This window comes from Monodon monoceros, unplaced genomic scaffold (genome assembly GCF_005190385.1).
Source record: "Monodon monoceros isolate NGI ecotype Baffin Bay Population unplaced genomic scaffold, NGI_Narwhal_1 Super_Scaffold_19, whole genome shotgun sequence".
NCBI classification, from domain to species: Eukaryota; Metazoa; Chordata; class Mammalia; order Artiodactyla; family Monodontidae; genus Monodon; species Monodon monoceros.
In genome coordinates this window covers 80,677,846-80,701,645 of record NW_021703775.1, presented here as the reverse complement: position 1 = coordinate 80,701,645, position 23,800 = coordinate 80,677,846, and the positions used below count along the sequence as shown (strand labels likewise).

At 46.2% G+C, this 23,800-nt stretch overlaps 1 protein-coding gene across 5 annotated transcripts in view; it reads left to right on the top strand.

Moving 5' to 3' along the window:
- The first annotated feature begins 628 nt into the window (after window positions 1-628).
- ATP6V1C2 (ATPase H+ transporting V1 subunit C2) overlaps window positions 629-23,800 on the top strand; it is a 54,275-nt gene continuing 31,103 nt past the window's right edge. For 2 of the 5 annotated variants that reach the window (XR_003794902.1, XM_029231960.1), the window contains exons 1-3: window positions 643-711; window positions 1,883-2,037; window positions 4,615-4,682. Coding sequence is in view for 2 of the 5 variants with exons in the window: in XM_029231960.1 (XP_029087793.1) it covers window positions 1,909-2,037; window positions 4,615-4,682 (197 nt within the window). In the remaining 3 variants the exon portion in view is untranslated. Of the gene's footprint in view, window positions 712-1,882; window positions 2,038-4,614; window positions 4,683-19,219; window positions 19,386-23,800 lie in introns of those variants that run through there. The other 3 variants (XM_029231959.1, XR_003794904.1, XR_003794903.1) reach the window with 3 other exon arrangements.

Here is a 23,800-nt window from a genome sequence, read left to right as displayed (position 1 = left end):
GGGTTTCCCTCTCTTCCAAACAGCACGGATCATAAACTCACACCGTGGTGCTAGATAGTAAGTCAAGGCGATTAGGAAGGAGGTAAGGTGAGGTGGGCGTATCCTGCAGTGGAGAGTTTCCTTGGCAACCAAGGGCAAGCTCACGCCCACGTCAACAGGAAGATTATTCCTCTGCCCAGGTGTGTGTTCCAAAACCTATGTGAACCTGTTGCGTCACTTTCCACAGGTCAGTTCTGTCTCTCGGTGGTTCCCCTTGAGACCCTGTTCCCTGTCACTGTCCGGGGATGGGGTGGAGGTGGAGAGACTCGAGGCGGCGGTGTCCGGGTGCCGAGTGCTTCGCGTCCCCCGCTTCTCTCGGTCGTCCGCTCTGCTCCGTCGTGGGGTTGGGGACCCCGTCCGATGCTCCCCAGAATCCCGCCGGGACCCAGCCCAGCCGCTCGGGGTTCGGGGATCTTGGCCAAGTCGTGAAGGGCTGGACCCGCCTGCCTCTCGCGTGGCACGGCGACCGCAGGGGCCCGGCGGGCGCCCCCTGCCCGGCGGCGGCTGGAGGCGGGCGGCCCGGTATGCAAATGTCCAGCGGGGCGGCCGCCTCCGGCTCGGATAAAAGCTCTGGGCGGGGCGTCGCGCAGAAGCCGCTGCCTCCCGGGAGCCGGCCGTGCGCTCCGGCCCGGCGCCAGTCCGCCCCCAGCCCGCGAGGCCCGCGGGCTCCCGGTAAGGACGCGCGGCGGGTCGGGGGCCCGAGGCGGCGTGGGGAGAGGTCGCGCGTCGCAACCGGGGGCCCAGCTCGAGCCGCCCGCGTCGCTTTGGTCCCCGCTTCGCCTCGGCCCAGGGGCGCCGTCCAGGGCCGAGCCTTCTCCGTGGGAACCGGGGAACCGGCGTCTCTGCTGCGCCCTCCCAGGGGCCGGGCAGGTGGCATCTCCCCAGGTTCTGCGCAGGGCCAGTTTGTCCCCAGGCCATCAGCGGTCAAGTGCGAAAGGTGCTGCGTTCGGCGTGCGCAGTGTTGGGAGGGGCTAAGATTGTCTTGGAGGGGGTGAGATGGGGGCCAACAAGAAGAGCTTGCACGATGGGTCTCTGGCTATTATCCTGGTTTTTTCGTAGCCACCTGGAGACATTTTGGGAGGCGATGGAAGGGAGAAACAGGCCGAGGGGAGAAAGGTGTGGGTGTATGTACACGTTTGAATGAGCAGAGCTAATGGACTTTAGACGCTGGACAGAAACTCCCAGCCGGACCCAGCGCGTTACCCACCTCTGCCGAGTAGACACCTAGTCCTGTGGAAAAACGACTCTAATAGCCCCCTTACCTTCCCTCTCCCCTCCTTATTTTATAAAGAAAGGGGTTCTTCTGAAGTCGTTGTGAAGCTAGCTCCAATCTCAAGGTTGGTCAGTTAAGATCTGGGTTTGCCCAGCCTGCCCATTGTGGAAGTGCCTCCTTGTCTGGTTCCTGCCTCACCACCCCTTTAACCCCCCAATCCTACATCCCTGGAGATGCAGCGTGGAAGGGAGAGAAATAGTCCAGAAGGTGCCCAAGTCCAGCTTACTGGCCCCCATTTTATGATGCCAGGAATGGGTTTTTCTGCTGAAGTAGGAGGGACAGGAATCACACTCCCCCTCCTCTCCTCAAAACCAGTCAGAACCACCCTGGGAAGGAGTGTCTTTGGGAGTCTTTACAAAGACCTGAGGGCTTTCCAAGTGGAGATAAGCTTTGGGCAGATGGCTGTCCTTGGAACTGTAGAATCTGAACTGGAAGGTCAAAGGGGGGAAGGAACGGGAAATGGGAAGAGTGGAGAGGATTAATTCTGAGGGAAGGGAGTGGTGAACAGGTAGAGGTATTTGACACTTCTCTCCTGTTTCTGTTTGTGTATGTTGCTGTGGTTCTGGTCAGTAACTGGATGAAAGAAGACTGGAAACATGTCCGAGTTTTGGTTAATTTCTGCCCCTGGAGATAAGGAAAATTTACAGGCGCTGGAGAGGATGAACACAGTAACCTCCAAGTCACACCTGTCTTATAACACCAAATTCACGATTCCTGATTTTAAGGTAAAATACCCCAGGAGGAGGAAGGAGGTGATGGGCTGGGGTGGTGTGGGTGTCTTCTGGAAAGCCAAGGAGAAAACAACAGGACAATGGCGCCAATGCTGAGGATCAGCCTGGCTGTGAAGCTGTACGGGGGGACTGGTCTGGATGGGACTTCACGAATAGCCCCAAATTAACTGCGATGCTTATGGACTTAGAGCTACAGGACAGAATGAGAGGGAGACAAGGGTGCGGCTAGCAGTGTCTTCAAAAAGTGGAAAGAGTGTCTTAAACACACTTGGGTCCTCATTGAGTTCTCAGATTCTTCCTGTTTTATCTTCAACATCTAAGAAGACCAACGATATACTTTAAATGTGCAGGCTTGGAGAGGTTCAACCTTTTTTTTTTAATTTTTGGCTGCAGCGAGCGGGGGCTACTCTTCATTGCGGTGCACGGGCTTCTCATTGCGGTGGCTTCTCTTGTTGCAGAGCACGGGCTGTAGGTGCGTGGGCTTCAGTAGTTGCGGCGCGTGGGCTCAGTAGTTGTGGCTTGAGGGCTTAGTTGCTCCGCGGCATGTGGGATCTTTGCAGACCAGGGATCGAACCCGTGTCTCCTGCACTGGCAGGCAGATGCTTAACCACTGCGCCACCCCAGGAGAGGTTCATCTTTTTTTTTTTAAATTAATTAATTTTTGGCTGCGTTGGGTCTTTGTTGCTGCATGCGGGCTTTCTTTCGTTGCGGCGAGTGGGGGCTACTCTTCATTGCAGTGCTCGGGCTTCTCATTGCAGTGGCTTCTCTTGTTGCGGAGCACAGGCTCTAGGCACATGGGCTTCAGTAGTTCTGGCTCACGGGCTCTAGAGCGCGGGCTCAGCAGTTGTGGTACATGGGCTTAGTTGCTCCGTGGCATGTGGGATCTTCCTGGACCACGGCTAGGAGCAGTGTCCCCTGCATTGGCAGGTGGATTCTTAACCACTGCGCCACCAGGGAAGCCTAAGAGGTTCATCCTTGATTGTGTTGTTGAACTGGGAGCAGGGCAGGCAATCCAGCATCCCTCTGGTTCTGGTGGAGAGAGAAGGAAGTAGACTTAGTGACAACTGGGCAGATGGCAGAAAGAGATTTTATTTCATTTATTTACTTTTAAAATATTTATGTGGCTGTGCCGGATCTTAGTTGCAGCACGTGGGCTCTTTAGTTGCAGCATGCGAACTCATAGTTGTGACATGCAGACTCTTAGCTGTGGCATGTGGGATCTAGTTCCCCGACCAGGGATTGAACCCAGGCCCACTGCATTGGGAATGCGGAGTCTTAGCCGCCGGAGCACCAGGGAAGTCCCAGAAAGAGATTTTAAAATGAAACAAATATGGAAGAGGAGGAAGATATGTGCAATCTTCTTACTTCAAAAAGAGTGGACTTTTTGCCATGCTTCCTCCTAGGGGAAGACGCCTAAGGCAGTCTTTCTGCCCTACAACTATGTCACGGATTCTGGAGGGATGGTGCTAAACGCCCAGAGGTGGCTCTCCTAGTAAACTGCCGGGTAATCCTTTTTCAAACCTCAGTTTGCCCCGCTGGGCTTTTCTGCATAGTTGTTAATGATGCTCCTACATTTGTTAGTGTTTATGGAGCGGTATGCTGGGGGCCAGGCTCTTTAAGCGCATCTTCCTGAATCTTCCCAACTCCCACTTTATAGATCAGGATGGGCTGAGAAAGGAGACGGGGGGTTGTGGAGCTGGTAAGTGGCAACACTGGGTTCTGAACCCACATCTTGCTGATTTTTCAAGCCTGCCATTGTTTGTCCAGGGTCAGATACTGTGAAGGTTAGTAAATTAAGCATCCACTCATTGCTTACTACGTGGGAAGCGCTGTGCCAGGCCCGAGGGTACAAAGATGAAAAAAAGACATGACTTCTGCCAAAAGTTGCTTAAAATTAAGTTGTCTGAAAAGAAACAACACTTACTGGGAATATCCAGACTTCATAGTTCCCTGATTACTTTTCAGCATCTGACGGGTGGTTGATGATGTGATAACAAACTTTTTCCTTCTGGTTCTGTGAGTAGACCTTTAAATACAATTTTGGACACAGTAATAATTTCCACAAGAAACAGCTCGTCCTAAGTAATCTGTAAGGAAAAGGACTTTCATGAAGGGGAGCGGGAGGAAAAGCTGCCCTTGCCCCAGAAAGATCATTGTTAATAATGGCACAGAGGACCAGAGATAGGGATCGGCTGGACTGCCTTGGAGAAGAAAGGCTTTCAGAAATAACTTCCTTGACGTGCTTTCTGTCTCATTGCTTCCTTGGCTGTGGTGATTATCCCCTGAAGAGCAGACTGCCATTCTTAGACGAAAATAAGCTGAGGGTAGACCACGACACTCCTTTCTGTGGCAGAAATGACAGTTTATCCTGTTGGCCAAAAAAATAATGATGGTAATAATAATCATCGTGCAAAATCCACTGGTTTCCCTCGAGAGCTCTTCTCAGTTTCCAGTTTCACCATTGACCAAGGACAACTGAGTCAAGATAGAATTCCCTGCGCTGTAGTTGAAACCCTGTGACCCCCACCAGCTACAAAGCCTGAGCATCTAACTTCTCTCCCATCTTTCTAGGTGGGGACCTTGGATTCCCTTGTTGGCCTCTCTGATGAGTTGGGGAAAGTCGATATCTTTGCTGAAAGGTAAAATATTTCTTATTTACTACATACAAGTGAGAATTTGACATTGTTGTCAGGGGACACAGTGCTCTTGCTTTGGCTGAGGCCATACTTGCCTAAACCCGGTCCTGGAAGTCACAGGAAGAGACAGGGCAGGTCTCCGTGAGGGTGCCAGGTCCATAGCTGCGCGTGGGGTCCCTTGCGTAGTTTTGTTTGCTGAGGCAGGGTTTTTTTTAGGGGGCTGCCTTCAAAATGAAGAGGGCTACGGCATAAGGTACTAAAACACTTAGAAAAACAGTTGGTGCAGTTTTCCCCCCAAGGCCTTTTAAGTTTTTCTTTTGTTTTTGTTTTTGTAGGAACATATGCACGTAGTAAAAAAATTCAAGTACAAAGGAAAGCAAGCTATCCAGTGAAAATTGTTTTCTTCTCACCTATTTTTCAGTTTCCTGTCCCCTCATTTTTCCTCTTTTAAGGCAATGTTATTATAATTTTTAGGAGAGCCTTCCAGAGACAGCCTGTACATGTACAAATAAATATGAACATATTCTTAAAAATAATTTTATACAAATGATAGCATATATTCTGCACCTTGCTTTTCCCCCTTAATCACATTTCTTAGAGATAGTTTCATGTCAGTCCATAATTGCATTTAAAATTTTTATTTTATTTTATTTTTAATTTTTTAATCTTTTTAAAAAAACATTAAATTTATTTGGCTGTGTTGGGTCTTCGTTGCTGTGTGTGGGCTTTCTCTAGTTGCGACGAGCGGGGACTCTTTGTTGCGGTGCGTGGGCTTCTCATTGCGGTGGCTTCTCTTGTTGCAGAGCATGGGCTCTAGGCACGCGGGCTTCAGTAGTTGTGGCTCGCGGGCTGTAGAGCACAGGCTCGGTAGTTGTAGCGCACGGACTTAGTTGCTCTGCAGCATATGGGATCTTCCCGGACCAGGGCTTGAACCCGTGTCCCCTGCATTGGCAGACAGATTCTTAACCACTGCGCCACCAGGGAAGCCCCTGCATTTTTTTTAAACTGGCTGCATTACCTTGAATAAATGTAACCTAATTTATTTGAATTTTCTTATTGGTGGACATTTAAGTTTTCTAGTCTTTTGCTATTACAAACGATGCTGTAATGACTGTCCTTTTTTGTACTTCTTTGTGCCCATGTAGGAGTATCAAGGAGTATTTGCATGTAAACATCTACAGATATGTCCATATTACCCCTCCATGAAGTTGTTCCTATGTGTACTCCCACCAAAAGTGTATGAGGATATTTTAGTCTTCAAATCATTTATTTAAAAAAATTATTACAAATCTGGTACATAAACATTGGAAAATATTTATAGATCATAGAAAAGCATAAAAAAGAAAATACAAATCATACAATACAAATCACTTGTAAATATGCCATCCGGAGATAACTGGATATGCTATATTTGTTTTATTTGCAGTATGTACGTCCAGCTTTTTCTATACAGAAGTATTATTTATGCATACATATGTTAATAAAGGTGACTTCATGTTACACATTTTTTAAAAAATAAATTTATTTATTTACTTTTGGCCACGTTGGGGCTTTGTTGCTGCCCACGGGCTTTCTCTAGTTGCGATGAGCAGGGGCTACTCTTAATCGTGGTGCGCGGGCTTGTCATTGCAGCGGAACACGGGCTCTAGGCGCGCAGGCTCAGTAGTTGTGGCTCACGGGCTTAGTTGCTCCGCGGCATGTGGGATCTTCCCGGACCAGGGTTAGAACCCACGTCCCCTGCATTGGCAGGCGGATTCTCAGACACTGTGCCACCAGGGAAGTCCCCATATTACACATATTTTGTAACTTGCTTTTCCCTTCATATCTTGTTCTTTGGATCTCACCGTTACCTAGTCTACTGTAATGTTATACCATATGGATTTGCCATAATTTACCTTTTAGGTAGATTTTAAATAATAATACTTCCTTGTCTTGGTGAAGATGAAACTTGTTTAACAAGTGTTTTCACTTGGTTTTAAGAAAAATACAGGTGAGATAGGTGAGGAAAGAGTCTTCAGGGTCCAAGGCATACACCTACCCATCTGCATGAGGGGAGACCAGGGTTTGACTGCCTGACCCTAAATAGAGGGTTTCCTATTTTCAGGGCCTGTGGACATGTGCTTTTTACCTTCTCAGTGGAATGGTGATGTGCATGCTACTGCCTTCTCCGATGCATTTTTATGGAAATTGTATAATGAGGAGTTCTAGTGATCATACTTTGAGGTTTCTAATCTGTAGCTTGGTGCCATGGGCTAGAAATTAAGTTTTCTGTGTTCCAGTTGCTGTTCAGCCACCCATCGCCTAAGAATAAAAAGAATCCTTTGTTAGTAACGTTTTGCTCTATGTGGAATGTTGCACTAACCACAAAAGGCAAATCCTAAACACCAAGCAGTTTGTAGCTCACAGTCCTCGAGAAAGAAAACTAACCTTCACCTTTCTCATCTATGAAATGGGACAGTAGTGATCATCTCTGTGCTTTCAGGGAACAATGAAGGGGAGTGAAATCATGTTGAATCAAGAATGAGCAAATCCCAGGAAGTGTTCTATGAAAAACTAACATCCAAGAAAAAGTGGCTTGATCCCTAAGTATCAGCTCCTTTCTTAGGCTGCTCTGCCCCCTGGGGAGGTGGGTCTAACAGATACCGTGGAGGCCAGCCCACTGTCCTGGGCTGGAGATGCCTTTCCTCGGCAGCCCTGACAAACCACAGGACGAGGCTATGCGGTGAGGTGCAGCAGTGTTGGCTTCAGGGGAGTGAATTGTTAAAGAAAAAAGAAAAGTGTGAATTGTTCTCAGGCCTGCTGCAGAAATGACAGCTAGTCAGCATTTTTATTTTTCTAGACCTTTCTTTGCTACCAGTTTTCTTCCCTGGTGCAAGTCCTTAACCTCTTTCTTATTCACCAAAGCCCCCTCTACCTCTAATAAAATTCTGTGATCTTGGATTATTATCACTTCCACTTTCCTTTTTTGTTTGTTTCTTTGTTTTTTTCACTAAGCGTTTGTGTTTTGTCCCGTAGCTATCGGTTGCACAAGTTACTCGTGTTTAAGAAAATGCGTGAGTAAGCCAAATTAAGGCTGTAATTGTGAAACAGATAACACCCGAATGAATTAAAGAGTTTTTTGGTTTTTTTTTAAACAGGGTGAGGTATGGAAGAATGAAAATCACTTGCATTGTTTTATTTTTTCCTTGTGGGTGTATATTCCCAAGAGCCTTCCTCTCAGGGGGAGAAGAAAAGCGGTGTGGTCTGGACACCCTGAAATTCTTATTTCTAGCATTTATCTAGTCTCGGGGTCAGATAACTTTTGTTTGGGGGTTAATGCTGGAGCTTGGGGTAAAATAATGGGATACACTAATAATAAAATACAGAGATCAGCTTCAGTTAAAACGACGCCGGTGTTATTGGATAAATAAACCCTAGCTGGGTATGTAACCCCTGCAGCGTAAACCCGTCAGCACTGCTACTGGCCGGGAGAACAGAGAAGGATCAGGAGTTTTCAAGGTGTATTGTTTCCACATCCTTTTATTATTTATTTACTCGGTGCACTAGAGTGTTTTTCCACGTAGCTGGAAGGCAACCTTTGCTTACTGGAGCCTTCCTTTTGTTTTTGATTTATCCCCCCATGCTGTCTTTGGTAATTTACTCTGTATTTGCACTGTAATTAATGAACTTTTGAGAAACCAAATGATTTTACCTTTAAAAGAGCCCTCCCTCCCTTTTTTTTTCCTCTTCTACGTTTGAGTCCTTCCCAGTATCTTAGCCTGTTTTGCAGTGCTGGTTAAAATATTACATTTCACTGGCGCTTCGGCTGTCAGAGGCACCTCATGAGTTTCTCTGGTACTTTGGTGACCGTCAGCTGCCCCTAAGTGCATTACCTGGCTTGCGGAATAGCTGGTGGCTTTTCTTTAGCCACGTGGCTCCGTGAAGTTGACTGAGGGTTGGCTGATCAAAGATTCCATATCCGAGTGTGGCTGTCTGCTTAGTGATGCAAGTCTTAGGAAGTCGGTTCTTCTAAGGGCATTCTAAAGAGAAGCAAAAATATAATTAAAAAAAAATGACCCAAGCTTCTCTTCTCTGTCACTGCAAGAACATCAGGATGAGATTACCAGCATTGACGCAGTTTAGATTCACTGGAGAAATGTCAGTCGAATGCCTGTTTATGCTGTTGTGCTGTGAGTCCTCAGGGCTGCTTGGTAGTCGCACCGTGTGTGCGCTGACCTCCTGCTCTCTGGAATGACTAACTTTCCCTATGCCCCACTCGCCCCTGTTATCGCCTGCTAATCCTGTTCAGCTCCCCCAGACTCTCCTCTCACCCACACCCCCTGCCTGCAGACTTGCTGATTGACCCTCTCCTAGGACAACTGAGTGCGCCCGCTTCTTCATAACACCCTCCATGGTGGCCTTGTACATTTTCTTGTGGGATCGTTTGATGACTGCCTGTCTTCCCAGCTAGACTGTAAGCTCCAGAAGACCAGCTGAATGAATGAACGGAAGAAAGAATCCTGGAATATTCGAGCTGAACGGGTCCTTAGAGATCTGATCGAACTCCTTCATGTTCCAGATGAGGAAACATGCCCAGAGAGAAGTTCCTAGAAAGAGCTGGGTGGGCTGGGGGCAGTGGAGGGGGAATAGACCCTGGAACCAGATCCACTAATTCACCCATGTGTCCATCTGTGCCTACCCTTCTTCTCAGTGGCTCCCACCAGCGCCAGCAGGAAGCTTAATAGTATTTTTTAATACAGACCTTGAAAGGTGTCTTACTTGTGTTTTATTCATTGCTCAGATAATTATTGTTGACACTTTAAAAAAGTAATATATTTACACATTAAAAAAAATCCAATGGTATAAAAAGGTACAAAAAGAAAATTGAAAGTTCCACTTTCACCCCAGTCGCTCTCCCCACAGGTGGCCATTATTAGGATTTTGTGTGGTTCCTTCCCTGGTGAAAAAAGACAAAATGAAACACACACACACACACACACACACATACATACACACGCACATTCACGATCCAACCCAATATTTACAAATTTTATTTTGAGATATCTACTTAGCACAAACAGATCTGCAAAGATCCTATTCATGATTCATTTCAGATTGCACTGAAATTAGTGGAGATTAACATTCTTAAAACTTTGAGTGTTTCCATGAGCACAGTTCATCTTTCAATTGACTTAGTTCTTTTTCTTTGTTCCTCTGGTAAAGCTTTAATGGTCTATTCAGAAGGTCCTGCAAAATATCTTATTTTTTTCCCAAGTGTTACGGTTTTATTTTGTTGCTATTGTAAATGAGATGTTTTCTTTAAATGCTTATTGTTTGTAAATAGGGATTTTTCACATTGACTTAATGACGTGACAACTTATGGAATTTCCTTGTTGTTTCTAATGATTTTTCAGCTTATGTTCTAAGGTTTTTAGGCATGTAATCATATTGTCTGTAAGCGACAGTTTTCCCTGCTTTTCTCTCATTTTGTTTTCTTGCTTAATTGCAGAGGGTAGTAGCCCAGAAAAATGTTTAATTTGTCAGTGATGGTAGTGGACATCGTATTCTCGTTCCTGCCTTTAATTTGGATCATTTTAGTGGCTCGCCATTAAATATCATTGAGCTCTTGTTTTTAACTATGCTATTATCATGCTAAGGAAGTATCTGTTTCTGTTTTACTAAGAGTTTATCTGGAATAAGTATTGTAATTTTTTTTCAAATTCCTTTTGTGGCATATAATGAATTGGTCCTATGTTGTTTCTTTCTTTTCCCTTGACCTTAATGTGGTATATTTATTAATAGATAACATAATTATTGAATCATCCTTGCATTCCAAGGAGAAACCCTACTTGGGATGTTGAACTCTGTTTGCTAATGTTGCGAGATTTTGCATCAGTAATCATGAATGACAATAGTACTAACATCATAATGTTATCATAACACAGTGATAGTTAACATTTATTGAAAGCCTACTCTGTGACAGCCCAGAGATTTCAATAACTGGTGAAGCTAAAGTTAGAGGCCAGGGAGTCTGGCTGCAGAGTCCTCATGCTTTTTTTTTTCTTTGTGAATCTCATTCCTTTATTCTAGCTCAAGCTTTGTCTCCTGAAATGTAACCCTTTGATTTTTTTTTTTTAACATCTTTACTGGGTATCATTGCTTTACAATGGTGTGTTAGCTTCTGCCAGAGTCCTCATTCTTAACCACAGTATTAAAATTGGTCTGTTGTGTGACAGCACACAATTAAAAAGCCGTATTACGTAGGAAAAGTGGTGGCTTTGTAAGAAGAATTCCAGAAGCTTTCCTTCTTTCTCCATTCTCTCTACACTGTTCAAAATGACATCAACTGACCACATGGGACCTCTAAGCACTTGAGTTGTGGCTAGTCTGAATCGAGATGTGTGAAGTTTAAAATACCCATCAGATGTTGAAGAACCTGTACGTACAAAAAAAAGGATGTAGAATATCTCAATATATTTTTATGTTGGTTACCTGTTAAAATAATGATATTTGGGATATTGGGTTACTTACATAAAATATATGATTAAAATTAATTTAGTTGTTTTACTTTTTAAAATGAGGCTACTAGAAATTTTTATATTATATGTCTGGTTCAATTCTATTTCTGTTGCACAGCACTGGGCTAGAGCTCCAGACAGTGCCTCTCAAACACGCACATGAGCCCCCTGGGGGTCTTGACAAAATGCAGAGTCTGACTCAGTGTGTCTGGGCTGAGCCTGGGATTCTGCATTTTCCCAGACTCCCAGTGATACTGGGGCTGCGGCAGACCGCCCTTGTCATGGCATGGTCAAACAGGGGCTCTCAAAGTGTGTGAGTCAAGTCATCTGGAAGATTTGGTAAAACAGGGTCCTGGGCCCCCTCCAGAATTTCTGATGCAGTAGGTCTGACGTGAGGCTTGAGAATCTACATTTCTGCAAGTTCTCAGGCGATGCTCATACCGCTACTTGTCCTGGCACGGTGATTGAGAACAGCTGCTTTATTTTATTTTAGTTTTTTCTTTTTAACATCTTAATTGGAGTATAATTGCTTTACAGTGGTGTGTTAGTTTCTGCTGTATAACAAAGTGAATCAGCCATATGTATACATAAATCCCCATATCCCCTCCCTCTTGCGTCTCCCTCCCACCCTCCCTATCCCACCCCTCTAGGTGGTCACAAAGCACCGAGCTGAGAACAGCTGCTTTAAATGGTACTGGGATGATCCGTTTCTGGAAAGTTTAAAATATGTCATTGTGACATATTGGGGCTTGCTGCTGAATTTCCAGTATTCTCTCGGTTTTCTCTTTGGGAGAAGAGATTTTGGTAAATTTCATTTTCCTAGAAAATAATCTGTTACCATCAACTTTTCCAAGTTATTTGCATTGAGTTCGATATTGTTGTGAGTTTTATAATTGTCTCTGCTAATTTCTCATTTTGTGTGTGTGTGTTTTCTTTGATTAGGCTACCCAGCAGTTTTACCTATATCACTCTTTAAGAGAAGCAGCCTTTTTTCTCAATATTTAAAAATCAATGTTACCCTTTTCTGATTTCTAATTTTCACATTTCTGCATTTATCTTAGTTTCCTTCCTCTTGCTTTGCTTGGGTTTATTTTCCTGCTCTTTTCTGTGAAACATAACTGAGTTACATGCTGCGTTCATTTATGTTCCTTTTTGTTTCATTCTGTAATGTTTAAGGCGATGGATTTTTCTCGGCATATTATGTAACTTTTGGAATTTTCATTATCATTTTTTTCTAGATGTTCTGCAAGTTTTTAAATGCTTTTTAAAATTTCTGGACTGTTGAGTTTTTTTGTTGTTTCTGTTTTCATTTTTCACTTCTAATTCTATTGCTTTGTCGTTAGAGAATAAAATAAGTGCTATTTCTACCTTTGGGAATTTGAAGTTTTCTTTGCTGCTTTTTCTAAGTGTTGCATGGGTGCCTGAGATGGGTGTGGTCTCTTGTTTTCATTGTATAGAGTTGATATATGTCTGTTGGACCCACAGTATCGATGATTTTCGTATCTGCTGGGTCCATGTTTCTAACCTTGATGCGCTTTGCTGCTCTTACTGCTGGATCATAAAGGTCTGTGACAGTTATGACTCCACTGAGGGTTGCCCCTTGATGTTCTCTAGAGTCTCTGTTATATTGTTCCCTGTCTTGAGTCCACACCACCTGCCGGTTGTCACGTCCCTGTTTTGCTAGGGGCCATTCTTTGATTACCCGTTGTATACCAGGCACTGTATTAGGCGCCTTCCATTTCTCTATTTCCTCATGAGATCTTCACCACAGTCCCAGGAACTGGGTGAATATCCCCACGTTCTAGATGAGAACATTGATGTTCTCAGAGTTAAGTCACTGTGCAGGATCATAGCTGACGTGTGTCAGGCCTTCACTGGTCCCCCTGCTTCTCTCCCTTCCTGGCAGATGGCGGGGTTAACTTCTTTCCCGCCCGCCCTGCCCTTCATCCCCTCCTTCAAAGCCTGCTGGGATAGTCTCTGCTTTGACAGCCCCCGACCAGCTCCGGCAGTTCTCACCAAAGCGGAAGTCCCACCTGCAGGGAAGGAGCGGGTGTTGATTTCTGTGCAGGAGGCCACGGGCCAGCGCCAGCCTCAGGCAACATTGTGAAACTCACAGAGTGATTCTTTGGAGGTTAAATTTAGTATCAGGCCCCTCCTTTTCATTTATTTATTTTCTTAATTTTTTGGCTGTGTCAGGTCTTGTGGCGGCCCACGGGCTTCTCTCTAGCTGTGGTGTGTGGGTTTTCTCTTCTCTAGTTGAGGCGCACGAGCTCAGTAGTTGTGGTGCGCAGGCTTAGTTGCCTTGCGGCATGTGGGATCTTAGCTCCCTGACCAGGGATCAAACCCACGTCCCCTGAATTGGAAGGCGGATTCTCTACCACTGGACCGCCAGGGAAGTCCCCCCTTCCATTTTAGACCTGGATCAGCTCCTGGGAGCCACGGCTCCACTGTTCTCCAGACCTCAGCCCAGTCCTGTCCACACAGCACTCTTCACGCCTTACATAGATGGCAGCCACTTAGACTTATTTTCAGAGGCTTAAGGGGCAGCTTTAAATGGTTCTTTTTTGGCATTGGCTTTATGTCCGAAGTTAATATCATTCTCAACCGACAGCTTATATGTTTCCATTCTCCTCTTAACGTGGTCTTTCCCACCTCAGTCAAAGGCTCCCGGGGCCCAGGCACCGAGCAAACGGTCTGGGCCCCTCCTTCCTGACCCTCCACTTGAGACCCCAGTGAGGACCGAGCCCGGCGGCCTCCGCCTGCCAAACCTGTCCCGTTTCCGTCCACTCCCCTGCCTTCAACCAAACCACCTTCTTCTCGTTCTGTATTTTTGCACCAAACTCCTGACCCAGGCCCGCCACCTGCCACCTCACCTTCGAAGGGTGGGCCCCCTGTCGTCATCCCATCTCAGTTGGAATGTCACCCCCTCCAGAGGCCTTCTGTGGGCTACCAGCCAGCCAAGCCCCTCTAGGTCACCCTATTTTAATTCTCTGCCTTCCACACACCACTGTGTAACACTCTCCTTGTTTGTCTTTGTGTGTCTCTTGTAGAATATATGCCCCAAGGAAACAGGGACGGTATTTCTGTGCGCAGCTCCTGGCTCAGGGTGTGTGCTGAATTAATATTTACCGGGTACACGTCCATCTCACAGTAGTGGGCCTCCTCTTCTAGCACCTGTACCATCTCCTGGGGAACGTAAAAAATTTACAGGTCCTGGGGCACCACCTCCAGGGATGCTGATTGGGTCCGGTTGGGGTAGGGCCTGGGAATCTGCATTTTAAGGGGACCGCTGGGTGATCCTGAGGCAGGTGGGCTTCCGACTTTGAGGACCGGTGTTAGTAACGGCGCTTACACAGCTGTCTAGCCCACTGGATCCTCACGTACTTCTAGGAAGCATGTCTCAAGGCCAGGGATTCTAAATTTATATTTAAAAACTTACAACAAAGTTTTTTGTATTTGTTTTTGTGTGTGTGTGGTTTTTTTGTTTGTTTGTGAACAGGTAATACATTCACATGCGTCAAAGATAAAAACAATATAAAAGGCTCTACATGAGCAGTTTCCCTTATGCTCTCCCCGTCCGACTCCCTCCTCAGCCCCCACTTAGGAAGCTGCTTGTATGAATTGCTTGGATACATTTCTGGTCCTTCTTTATGCAAATACAGGCAAATTCCAGCATAGATTTTTATTTCTCCCCTTTTCAAATACAAAGTAGTAATCCACATGTTTAGCATCTTGCTTCTTTTTCACTTAACAGTATATCCTGGGAGATTTTTCCCGTCAGTACATAGAGAGCCTTCTCGGTTTTAAGCTACCTTGAATTCCACATGGGGGAGGTATCATAGTTTATTAACCAGGCCTAGAAGTGGACGCTTGCCTTATTTACTTTTATGGGGAAGGGGATCATTACCAACAGTGCTGTAGGGTGTAATCTTGCTCCAACATCATTCCCTTGCACATATAATTGTGCAGGTGTATCTGCAGGATGAATTCTCAGAAGCAAATTGTTGGATCCCCGGGTCACTGCTGTGGCCTCTCCCGTTGCGGAGCACAGGCTCCGGACGCGCAGGCTCAGCGGCCATGGCTCACGGGTCCAGCCGCTCCGCCGCATGTGGGATCCTCCCTGACCGGGACATGAACCCGTGTCCCCTGCATCGGCAGGCGGACTCTCAACCACTGCGCCACCAGGGAAGCCCTGCCTTTGTAATTTTAATGGATGTTGTCAGATTTCTCTGACCATTTTGCATTTCCACTAGCAATGAAATTAAGGGGTCCCCATTTTCCTACAATCTTTCTAATCAAGTATGCTGTCAAATTTGGGGGTTTTTATGAACCTGATAGGTAAGAAATGGTACCTCAGTGTAGTGTAGGCTTTTTTTTTTAAACGGCTTTATTTAGATGTAAATGATGTACAACAAATGGCAAATTCTTAAAGTGTACATTTCGAATGATGAGTTTTGACATATATACATCAGTGAAACCATCACCACAGTCAAGATAGAGCACATCTGTTACCCCCGAAAGTTCCTTGTGTCACCTCCTCAACAATGATCTGCTTTCTATCACTGTAAGAGTGTGCGCGTGCTTTAGAACTCTTTTTTTATGTATATATAAATTTATGTATTTATTTATTTTTGGCTGCGTTGGGTCTTTGTGGCTGCTTGCGGGCTTTCTCTAAGTTGTGTTGAGTGGGGGGCTTCTCTTCGTTGCGGTGCGCAGGCTTCTCATTGCGGTGGCTTCTCTTGTTGCGGAGCACGGGCTCTAGGCGTGTGGACTTCAGTAGTTGTGGCATGCGGGTTCAGTAGTTGTGGCTCGCGGGCTCTAGAGCTCTGGCCCAATAGTTGTGGTGCACGGGCTTAGTTGCTCCGCGGCATGTGTGATCTTCCCGGACCAGGGCTCGAACCCGTGTCCCCTGCATCGGCAGGCAGATTCTTAACCACTGCACCACCAGGGAAGTCCTAGTACTTTTATATAAATGGAATGATATAGTATGTACTCTATTTTTTTGGTTTGGTTTTTCCATTCTGTATCATTATTTGAGATTTATCGATGTTGTAGTGTGTATATTAATCGTCTTTTTTTTTTTTTTTTTTTTACTGCCAAGTAATATTCCATTTTATGGGTAAGCCACAATTTGTTCACCCATTGGAGGACATTTAGATGGTTTCCAGTTTTGGACCATTTAAGTTGTTATGAATATCCATGTGCCATTTCTGCATTGACATAGTTTTCATTTCTCTTGGGTAAATACCTATTCCTTGAGGCAGCTAGGCTCCTGGTACCCCAAGTGTGATTGCATACCTCCCCTTTGACCCTCAAACCTTTGCATTGCTTCCTGACCCTGTGGGATGATAGTGGCTTAGATGAGAGCCAGATTAGGACCCTCTAAAGCATGGTGTCCCAGGGCATGGCCCGCTTGCCATGGACTAAGCTTGATATTACAGCTGCGTTGAGTACTACTACTTTGTAGACTTAAGGGATACTGATTTTTTTTAAAGAAATGCCCGTTCTTTGAAACGTGCACGTTCTGGGAGATGAGGCAGCAGAGTGAAGCAAACGTCTGGATCCTGTCGGTGGCACGTGAGTGAAGCAGGGGAGGCTGGGGACCGTGGTGGCTCCGAGGACCATTGGGCTGATTTCTTGCTTCACATCCTGAGGCGCTTACCCACTAGCCAGCATTTGCTGAGCGTCTGTGTGTTTTCTAGGAGCCACTATATGTTTGCTTGAGCTGATGGCAGCTCAATTAATACATTTTCAGAGGTCTGTTTGTTTAGTGGTGACCAGATGAGGAAACCAGCACTTTAGCCGTGTGATGATTTATATGATGGAGGGAGGGTCCTGGTGTAAGCCCCCTGAGGGCGACAACTGTGGTCTGTTTGTTCACCGCTGTTTCCCATAACATCGCCTGGTGCATAGCGGATACAGTATGTTCTTGCTGAGTGCGGGAGGCAACAATTTTTTTTTTTAATGGTAGTCCCTTTTTTTTTTTTTTTAATTGGGGTACAGTTGATTTGCAATGTTGTGTTAGTTTCAGGTGTGCAGCAGAGGAAGCAACGTGTTGTGGGTGGAGGTGTTTTCCAACGCTTTGTTGTACAATATTTGTTAGGGTTGACTTGCCTTGAGGAGGGGGCACTTGGGCTGTTATAAAGGGTGAGTAGCGTCCAGGTAGCTTCAGAAGACTGGCCTGGGAAGGGCAAAGGAGGGGAAGAGGGTGGAGAAAGAGGAGGCCGACAGGGAGGGGTGTTCCTTGTAAACTCTGCTGAGGAGTTGGAACGTCAATATTTGAACTTCTTGAGTTGAAGCAATGCGATGGCATGCTAAGCTGTGTATTTTTAGAGATCCCTCTGGCTGCCATGGGACGGAGGGGCAGGAGGAGGCCAGATTGGGAGAGGCAAGGAAAGCACAGTGGAGGCTGTTGAAGGAAACCTGGACGAAGTTGGCATGACCTGCCTAGGACAGCGACCCAGGGCAGGGCTTGGACAGATTTCTGGTAATTGTAAAATATAGTGGTGGTGGGAAAAAAGGGGGTAGAGCCAAGGAACTTTGGGGGAGGTGGCGACATCCAGCATAAATGACCAAACCAGTCCTTGACATTCTCCACGCTGGGCCTCCACCCTTGGAGCCAAGAAAAAGGCCAAGACATTTTTTTATAAAATTGAGATATAATTCCACACTGCAGCATTCCTCCCCTTAATGTATAAACTTCACTTGTCTCTAGTATATTTACAGAGTAGCCCAGCCATTGCCACTACCTAACTCCAGAACGTCGCCATCATCCCCAAAGGATGATTGGAACCCATTGCCGTCCCCTCCCAAGGAGCGTCAAGCTGTCCTAGAGGCCTAGTTTTTGTCCTGGTCAGCTCCCAAGGAGCTGTGTGACCTAAGGCAAGTCCCCACCTCGCCTTGGTCCCTGAAGGCCCTTCCAGCTGTGACCCCATATGATGATTCTGGGTGGGCAAATTATGTTATGGTCATACTTCCATGGCTCTAAAGTAATGTTAAAGATTTTTTAATGGCCGGGGTGGGGGGCTTGTTTCGTTTTATTTTTTAATGGTAATAAAACACAGATGATTCTACTATAATTAACACCCTAATTAGCATCTTAGCATAGATCCTTGTCTTCATTTTTGGTTACCTCCTAAAGTTGCACTTCCGAAAGTGAAATTACGGGTTCAAGGGATGTAGAAATATTTAAAGTTGCTTGTACGCATTGCTAAATTGTTTTCCAACGAGGTTGCGAGAACGTGCTGTTTCATCAGACCCTCATTGATTCAGTGCCTTTAAAAAACATTGTTCATGTCCCTCGCAAAATGAAAATGATGTATGATTGTGTGAATGTGGATTTCTTGGGTCACCAGCATGAGCAAGCACACTTGCGGGTGTTCCTGAGTCACCTGTCATCCCATTTTGTGATCTGCCATTTCTGACCTTGACCCCTCCATCCCCTGGGAAGGCTGCGGGTAGTACCAGTCTGGTGGCACCCTTCACCTGTGAGCCCTGGGGCCCCTGCCGTTGGGCGTGGTGACCGGGCTGCTTGGTGGGCTGACTTTCGGCAAACTCTCCAGGACGTAGACAAATGTGTGTTGATGCTTAGGGTCTAACCGCCCGGTTATTCCTAAAAGACCCCAGAGCATTTCAGTACCACTTCAGAACAAGTAGCCTTCCTCTCCTCCACGTTCCACTAGGGGGCAAATTTTCTCTGGGGGTAGGTTGGCTTTTTTTTTTTTTTGGTGGTGGCATGTGGGATCTTAGTTCCCCAACCGGGGATCGAACCCGTGCCCCCTGCAGTGGAAGCGCAGAGTCCTAACCACTGGAGCGCCAGGGAAGTCCCGGCAGGTTGGCTTTTTGGAGAGGACCAAGAATTTCTATGCTGTGTTGTGGGCAAGTTGAGCTGCACAAAGCCAACCTGGCCAGAACCCGTTCTGTTCTGAGTGACGGTGGCAGGGGGCGGGGTGACTTAACTGAGTGGCATTCCTCTAAAGGTGGAAATATTTGTCTATTTCTGAAACCGAGTTTCTGAGAGTCAAGGGCAGAATTCAAAGTCAGCTGTAAGTGGGGCCAGAGTCCCCAGAGCAGGGACCTCCCAGAGACCTCACTGGATCTTGTTTTTCTAAAAAGAAAGTCACTGAATTGCTCTCCTCACATTTTCCTGATGACTTTGCTGCGGGACATATCCCTTGGCCGAGGAGGAAGCCGAGAGACAAAGGAGCGGGTGAGGTGCCCAGGGGCTCCTGAGTCACCAGAGGAGCCGTGGGGAGCAGGCTGCCTACCTGTGTGGAAGCTTCTGGACCTCACTGCTCAGGGCCGCCGTGTGGCTGCAGAGGGAGACTGGGCCTGTGGTGGCGCCTTTACCTTGACTCTGAGGCCAGTTAGCGCCGAGGGAGGGGCTTGGGGTTCGGGTCCCCCGTGGCGGGGCACGTCAATCGCAGGTGCGCTGCCAGCAGCTGCTGTGGGGTGGAGACTGGCTTTGGAGGCTGGGCTACAGGACTGGCACTAGCTGACGCTGCGGAAAGGGCCCCAGGAAAGGGCCGGGGCCGGGGCCAGGGGCGGGGGGAGTTTCTTGGCCTCCCTGAATCTGTTTCCTCAGCTCCTGGGGGCTTCTCCTCCTCTGTCCTGAGGATTCAGATGTATCTGTGCCAAGGGCCCTTCTGAGGACCGAGGGCAGCTCACTAGATGGAGCCACCGTTACCCTTGCTTAAGACCCTATGGAAACTCCCTCTTCCCTGCCTGTCACCTGTTGGCCCTCTCCCCCAGGCTTGGGGTCCTTTCAGAAAACCAGACCCACCTTAGTCTGCTCTGCCTGAATTACCCAGAAAACCCAGGGGAGGGGGGATGCCCTCTTTCATGTCCCGTACACTTGCACTCAGGACCTCGGAACCTGACAGCCGTGCTCTCTTTATGAGAGAACTGGGTATAGGAGACCCAGCCCTTCCCACAGAACAGGGGGAGAGGCAGGTGGGTACAGATCGCCCAGCTGAGGCGGAGCTCCCTGATGAAAGCGTGGCCCACAGGGATGCTTTGCTGGGCACAGTTTGGCGTGGAGACACCATTTAGGAAGCACCTCCTCTGTGCTTGAGCCCCGGGGCAGGGGGACTCAGGTGAGTGGGGATCAGCCCACTTCCACCTAGTGCGGGGCAGGCTTCCTGCCCCGGCTACTCCTTCCCCCGACAGACCTGGGCCTGGAAAAGCCCTGAGGCCCTGCACGCCAGACGGCCAGATGAGATTGCAGGAGGAGAGGCGGTAGACAGAGAGATCTCAGAAACACCTGCCTAGCTGTGCTCTTAGCTCTTGAGCCCTCATATACCCCAAGGCGCAGCAGGGATTCTGGGCCCCCTTGGAGCCCAGGGTGCAGAAATCAGCAGTGCTCAAGGTGCCCCAGAAGATTTGTAGAAAGGGAGGACAGGGTGTTTCTGTCACATACTCGGCCACAGGCATCTCCATCTTTCCTGACTTTTATCCCTGCCATTCCAGGTCTCTGGATTTTGCCTGCTTAGCTCCTGAAGGCCTCCTCCCTTCTCCGTTCCCTACCTGCCCCGCCTCCCGCCTGGGTGATGCCTCCCCCCGCACCCCCATCTTACTCATTCTCCCCGTGGGGGCTCCCCAGATGAATGCCACAGTATCAGCAGTTAATTTGAAAGAAATCTTAATGGGCTGTGCCCAGGTAGATGCTTTTGACTTATTCCTTTATTAGCTTCTTGCTTTGTGTATTTGCAAGACCATTATTGGTCTTTTTATTATTAATACGTAATCATGCTGGTTTTTTTAAGTCCAAATTCCACCTCTACAGTCCCACTCCCCAAAGGACACCATTTCCACAATTTATTGTGAATCTTTATAGACTTTTCTATACATAATACAAGTTTGAGTGTTTATGTCTTTTGCTTTTTACAAAAATGTGGTCATAACTATAGATACTGTTTATTATTTGCCTTTTTTCCTTTTACTCCGTGATGTACAACCTTTCATGGCAGTCTGAGATACCTCCCTCATTGCTTTTTGTTTGTTAGTTTGTTTTTAGTTTTTTGGCCATGCAGCGTGGCATGCGGGATCTCAGTTCCCCAGTCAGTGATCACACCCGCTCCCCCTGCAGTGGAAGTGCTGAGTCTTAATCAATGGACCGCCAGGGAAGGCCCTCTGCCTCACTGTTTTTTAGAGATTCCTTGGTGGTCCATTATATCAGCTGGGTCCCCTATTGATAACATTGAGATGACTTCCTGTCTTCTGCAATTACAGACCATGCCACAGCCCACATCCTTGTGTATACGTTTTTTTGCGCAGGAGCCAGCGTATCAGAAGGGCCAATTCCTAGAAGTAGAATTGCTGGGCAAAAATATCTGTGTGTTAAAAACGTTTGATCGATATTCTGAAAATACTCTCTTGTAAAGCTGTTCATTTGACACGCCATGTCAACAGGGCATTGGTATTCCCATTTCCTAGAGTACTTGCCAGTGCTGAAATTATAAATCTTTTTACTGTGCCCATCTGGTAAGTGAAAAATGCTTTATCACAGCAAGTGAGGTTAAGCTTTTATCCTGATGTTTATGGGTGACTTTTTGTTGTTCTGCCAAGCATTTTACCAGGCCTCCTCACCATTAGTGTTGGCTGGTGATTTTGAGCCCTTTTCAGTGCTTGTTGGCCATTTGTATATCTCCTTTGGAGAAATGTCTATTCAAGCCCTAGGCCCATTTTTGAATGAAGTTGTATGTTTTTATGTTGTGATTTTTAGGGATTCTCTATATATTCTGTATATTAATCCCTTATCAGATGGTTTGCAATTTTTTTCTCTCATGCTGTGAGATGCCTTTTTATCCTGTTGATAATGTTTTTGATGCACTGTTTAAAATTTTTCAAGTCCAACTTGTATTTTTTTTTTCTTTTTTTGCCTATGCTTTTGGTGTCATATTGAAGAAATCATTTCCTAGTCCAATATCATTAAATTTTTGCCTTGTGATTTACTCCAAGCATTTTATGGTTTCAGGTCTTACATTTAGGTCTTTGATCCATTTTGAGTTAATTTTTATATATGGTGTTAGGTAAGGGGTTAAATTAACTTCATTCTTTTACAGTTTTCCCAGCACTGTTTGTTGAAATAATTGTCCTTTTCTCATTGAATGCTGTTGGTCCCTTTGTGAAAAATCATTTGATCATATATGTGAGAGTTTATTTCTGGGGTCTCTATTCTATTCCATTGGTCTATATGTATGTCTATGCTAGTACCACACTGTTTTGATTACTGTAGATTTGTCGTAAGTTTTGAAATCAAGAAGTATAAGTCTTTCAGCTTTATCCTTATTTCTTCAAATATTCTCTCTGCTCCTTTCTCTTCTTTTTCTGGGACTACCACAATGCATATGTTGGTCTACTTGATGGTGTCCCACAGGTTCCTTAGGCTCTGTTCACTTTTCTTCTATCTTTTTAGTTCTGTTCCTCAGACTCAATAATTTCCAATGTCCTGTCCTCAATTCACTGAGTCTTTCTTCTTCCTGCTCAAATCTGCCTTTGAATTCCTCCAGTGAATTTTTTATTTCAGTTATTGTACTTTCCAGCTCCAGAATTTCTTTTAGGTTTCTCCTTAGGTTTTCTATCTCTTTATTGATATTTCCAGTTTGCTCATACTTCGTTTTCTTAACTTTCTCTGCATCTTCTTTTAGTTCCTTGAGCATCTTTAAGACAATTGTTTTCAAGTCTTTGTCTAGTAGATCTGCCATCAGATCTTTTTCAGGGACAGTTTATGTTGATATATGTCTTTCCTTTGAATGGGCCCTATTTTCCTGTTTCTTTGTATGTTTTGTGATTTCTTTTGTTGTTGTTGAGCCCTGGACATTTGAATCTAATAATGTGGTAACTCTGGAAATCAGATCCTCCACCTTCCCCAGGATTTGCTGGGTTTTGTTGTTTTTGCTTATTATTAAAAAAAAAAATTATTGTTGTAGTTTGTCTCTGTGCCAAGGACCAGCCTGAGGTGTAAACTTAAAGTCCCCTTAAGTCTTTTTTGAGGCTTTCCCTGGACATGCACAGCCATTTTCTAATTTCCCCCATGTGCACAGTTGTTTTTGAATGTCCTAGTCTTAATGTCCGGCTCCCAAAAATGGGAAAAAAAGAGAAAAGAAGGGAGGAAAAATGGGCACTGGCCCTTTAAATCCCTTGGGAGTCACTACAGCTAGAAGGAGGGGGGTTCGCAACAATGTGGGGAGGTGGCAGCAATGGCTGCCCACCTCTTCGTCTGTGCCTCTGTGATCAGAAGCAGCAGTCAGAGCAGATTCTCCACTGTTTGGAGGACAGGGTCCTTTGCCCACCCTGGCTCCTGCAAACTGTATCAGCTGCTCCAGGAACACAGGGCTGCCTGCCATGGCTGGGGGTGGGGAGGGATGGCTGCTACTGTGCTAAGAGCTGAAACTGACCCAGATTGACTGCAGTTTTATGGTTCAAGCCTCCACCCGACAGTTGCAAGCCTTCAATAGGCTCCAGAGCTCCAAAACAGTCACAGAACAGCAGATAGACTCTGCCAGTGCCACTGTTGTCTAGGTGGGCAGACAGACTCCTGGTGCTTCTGACTCTGCCGTCCTCCTGGAATTCTCTCCTACTTATCACCGTTTTAACCATTCTTAAAATAGTTCGGTGGCATTA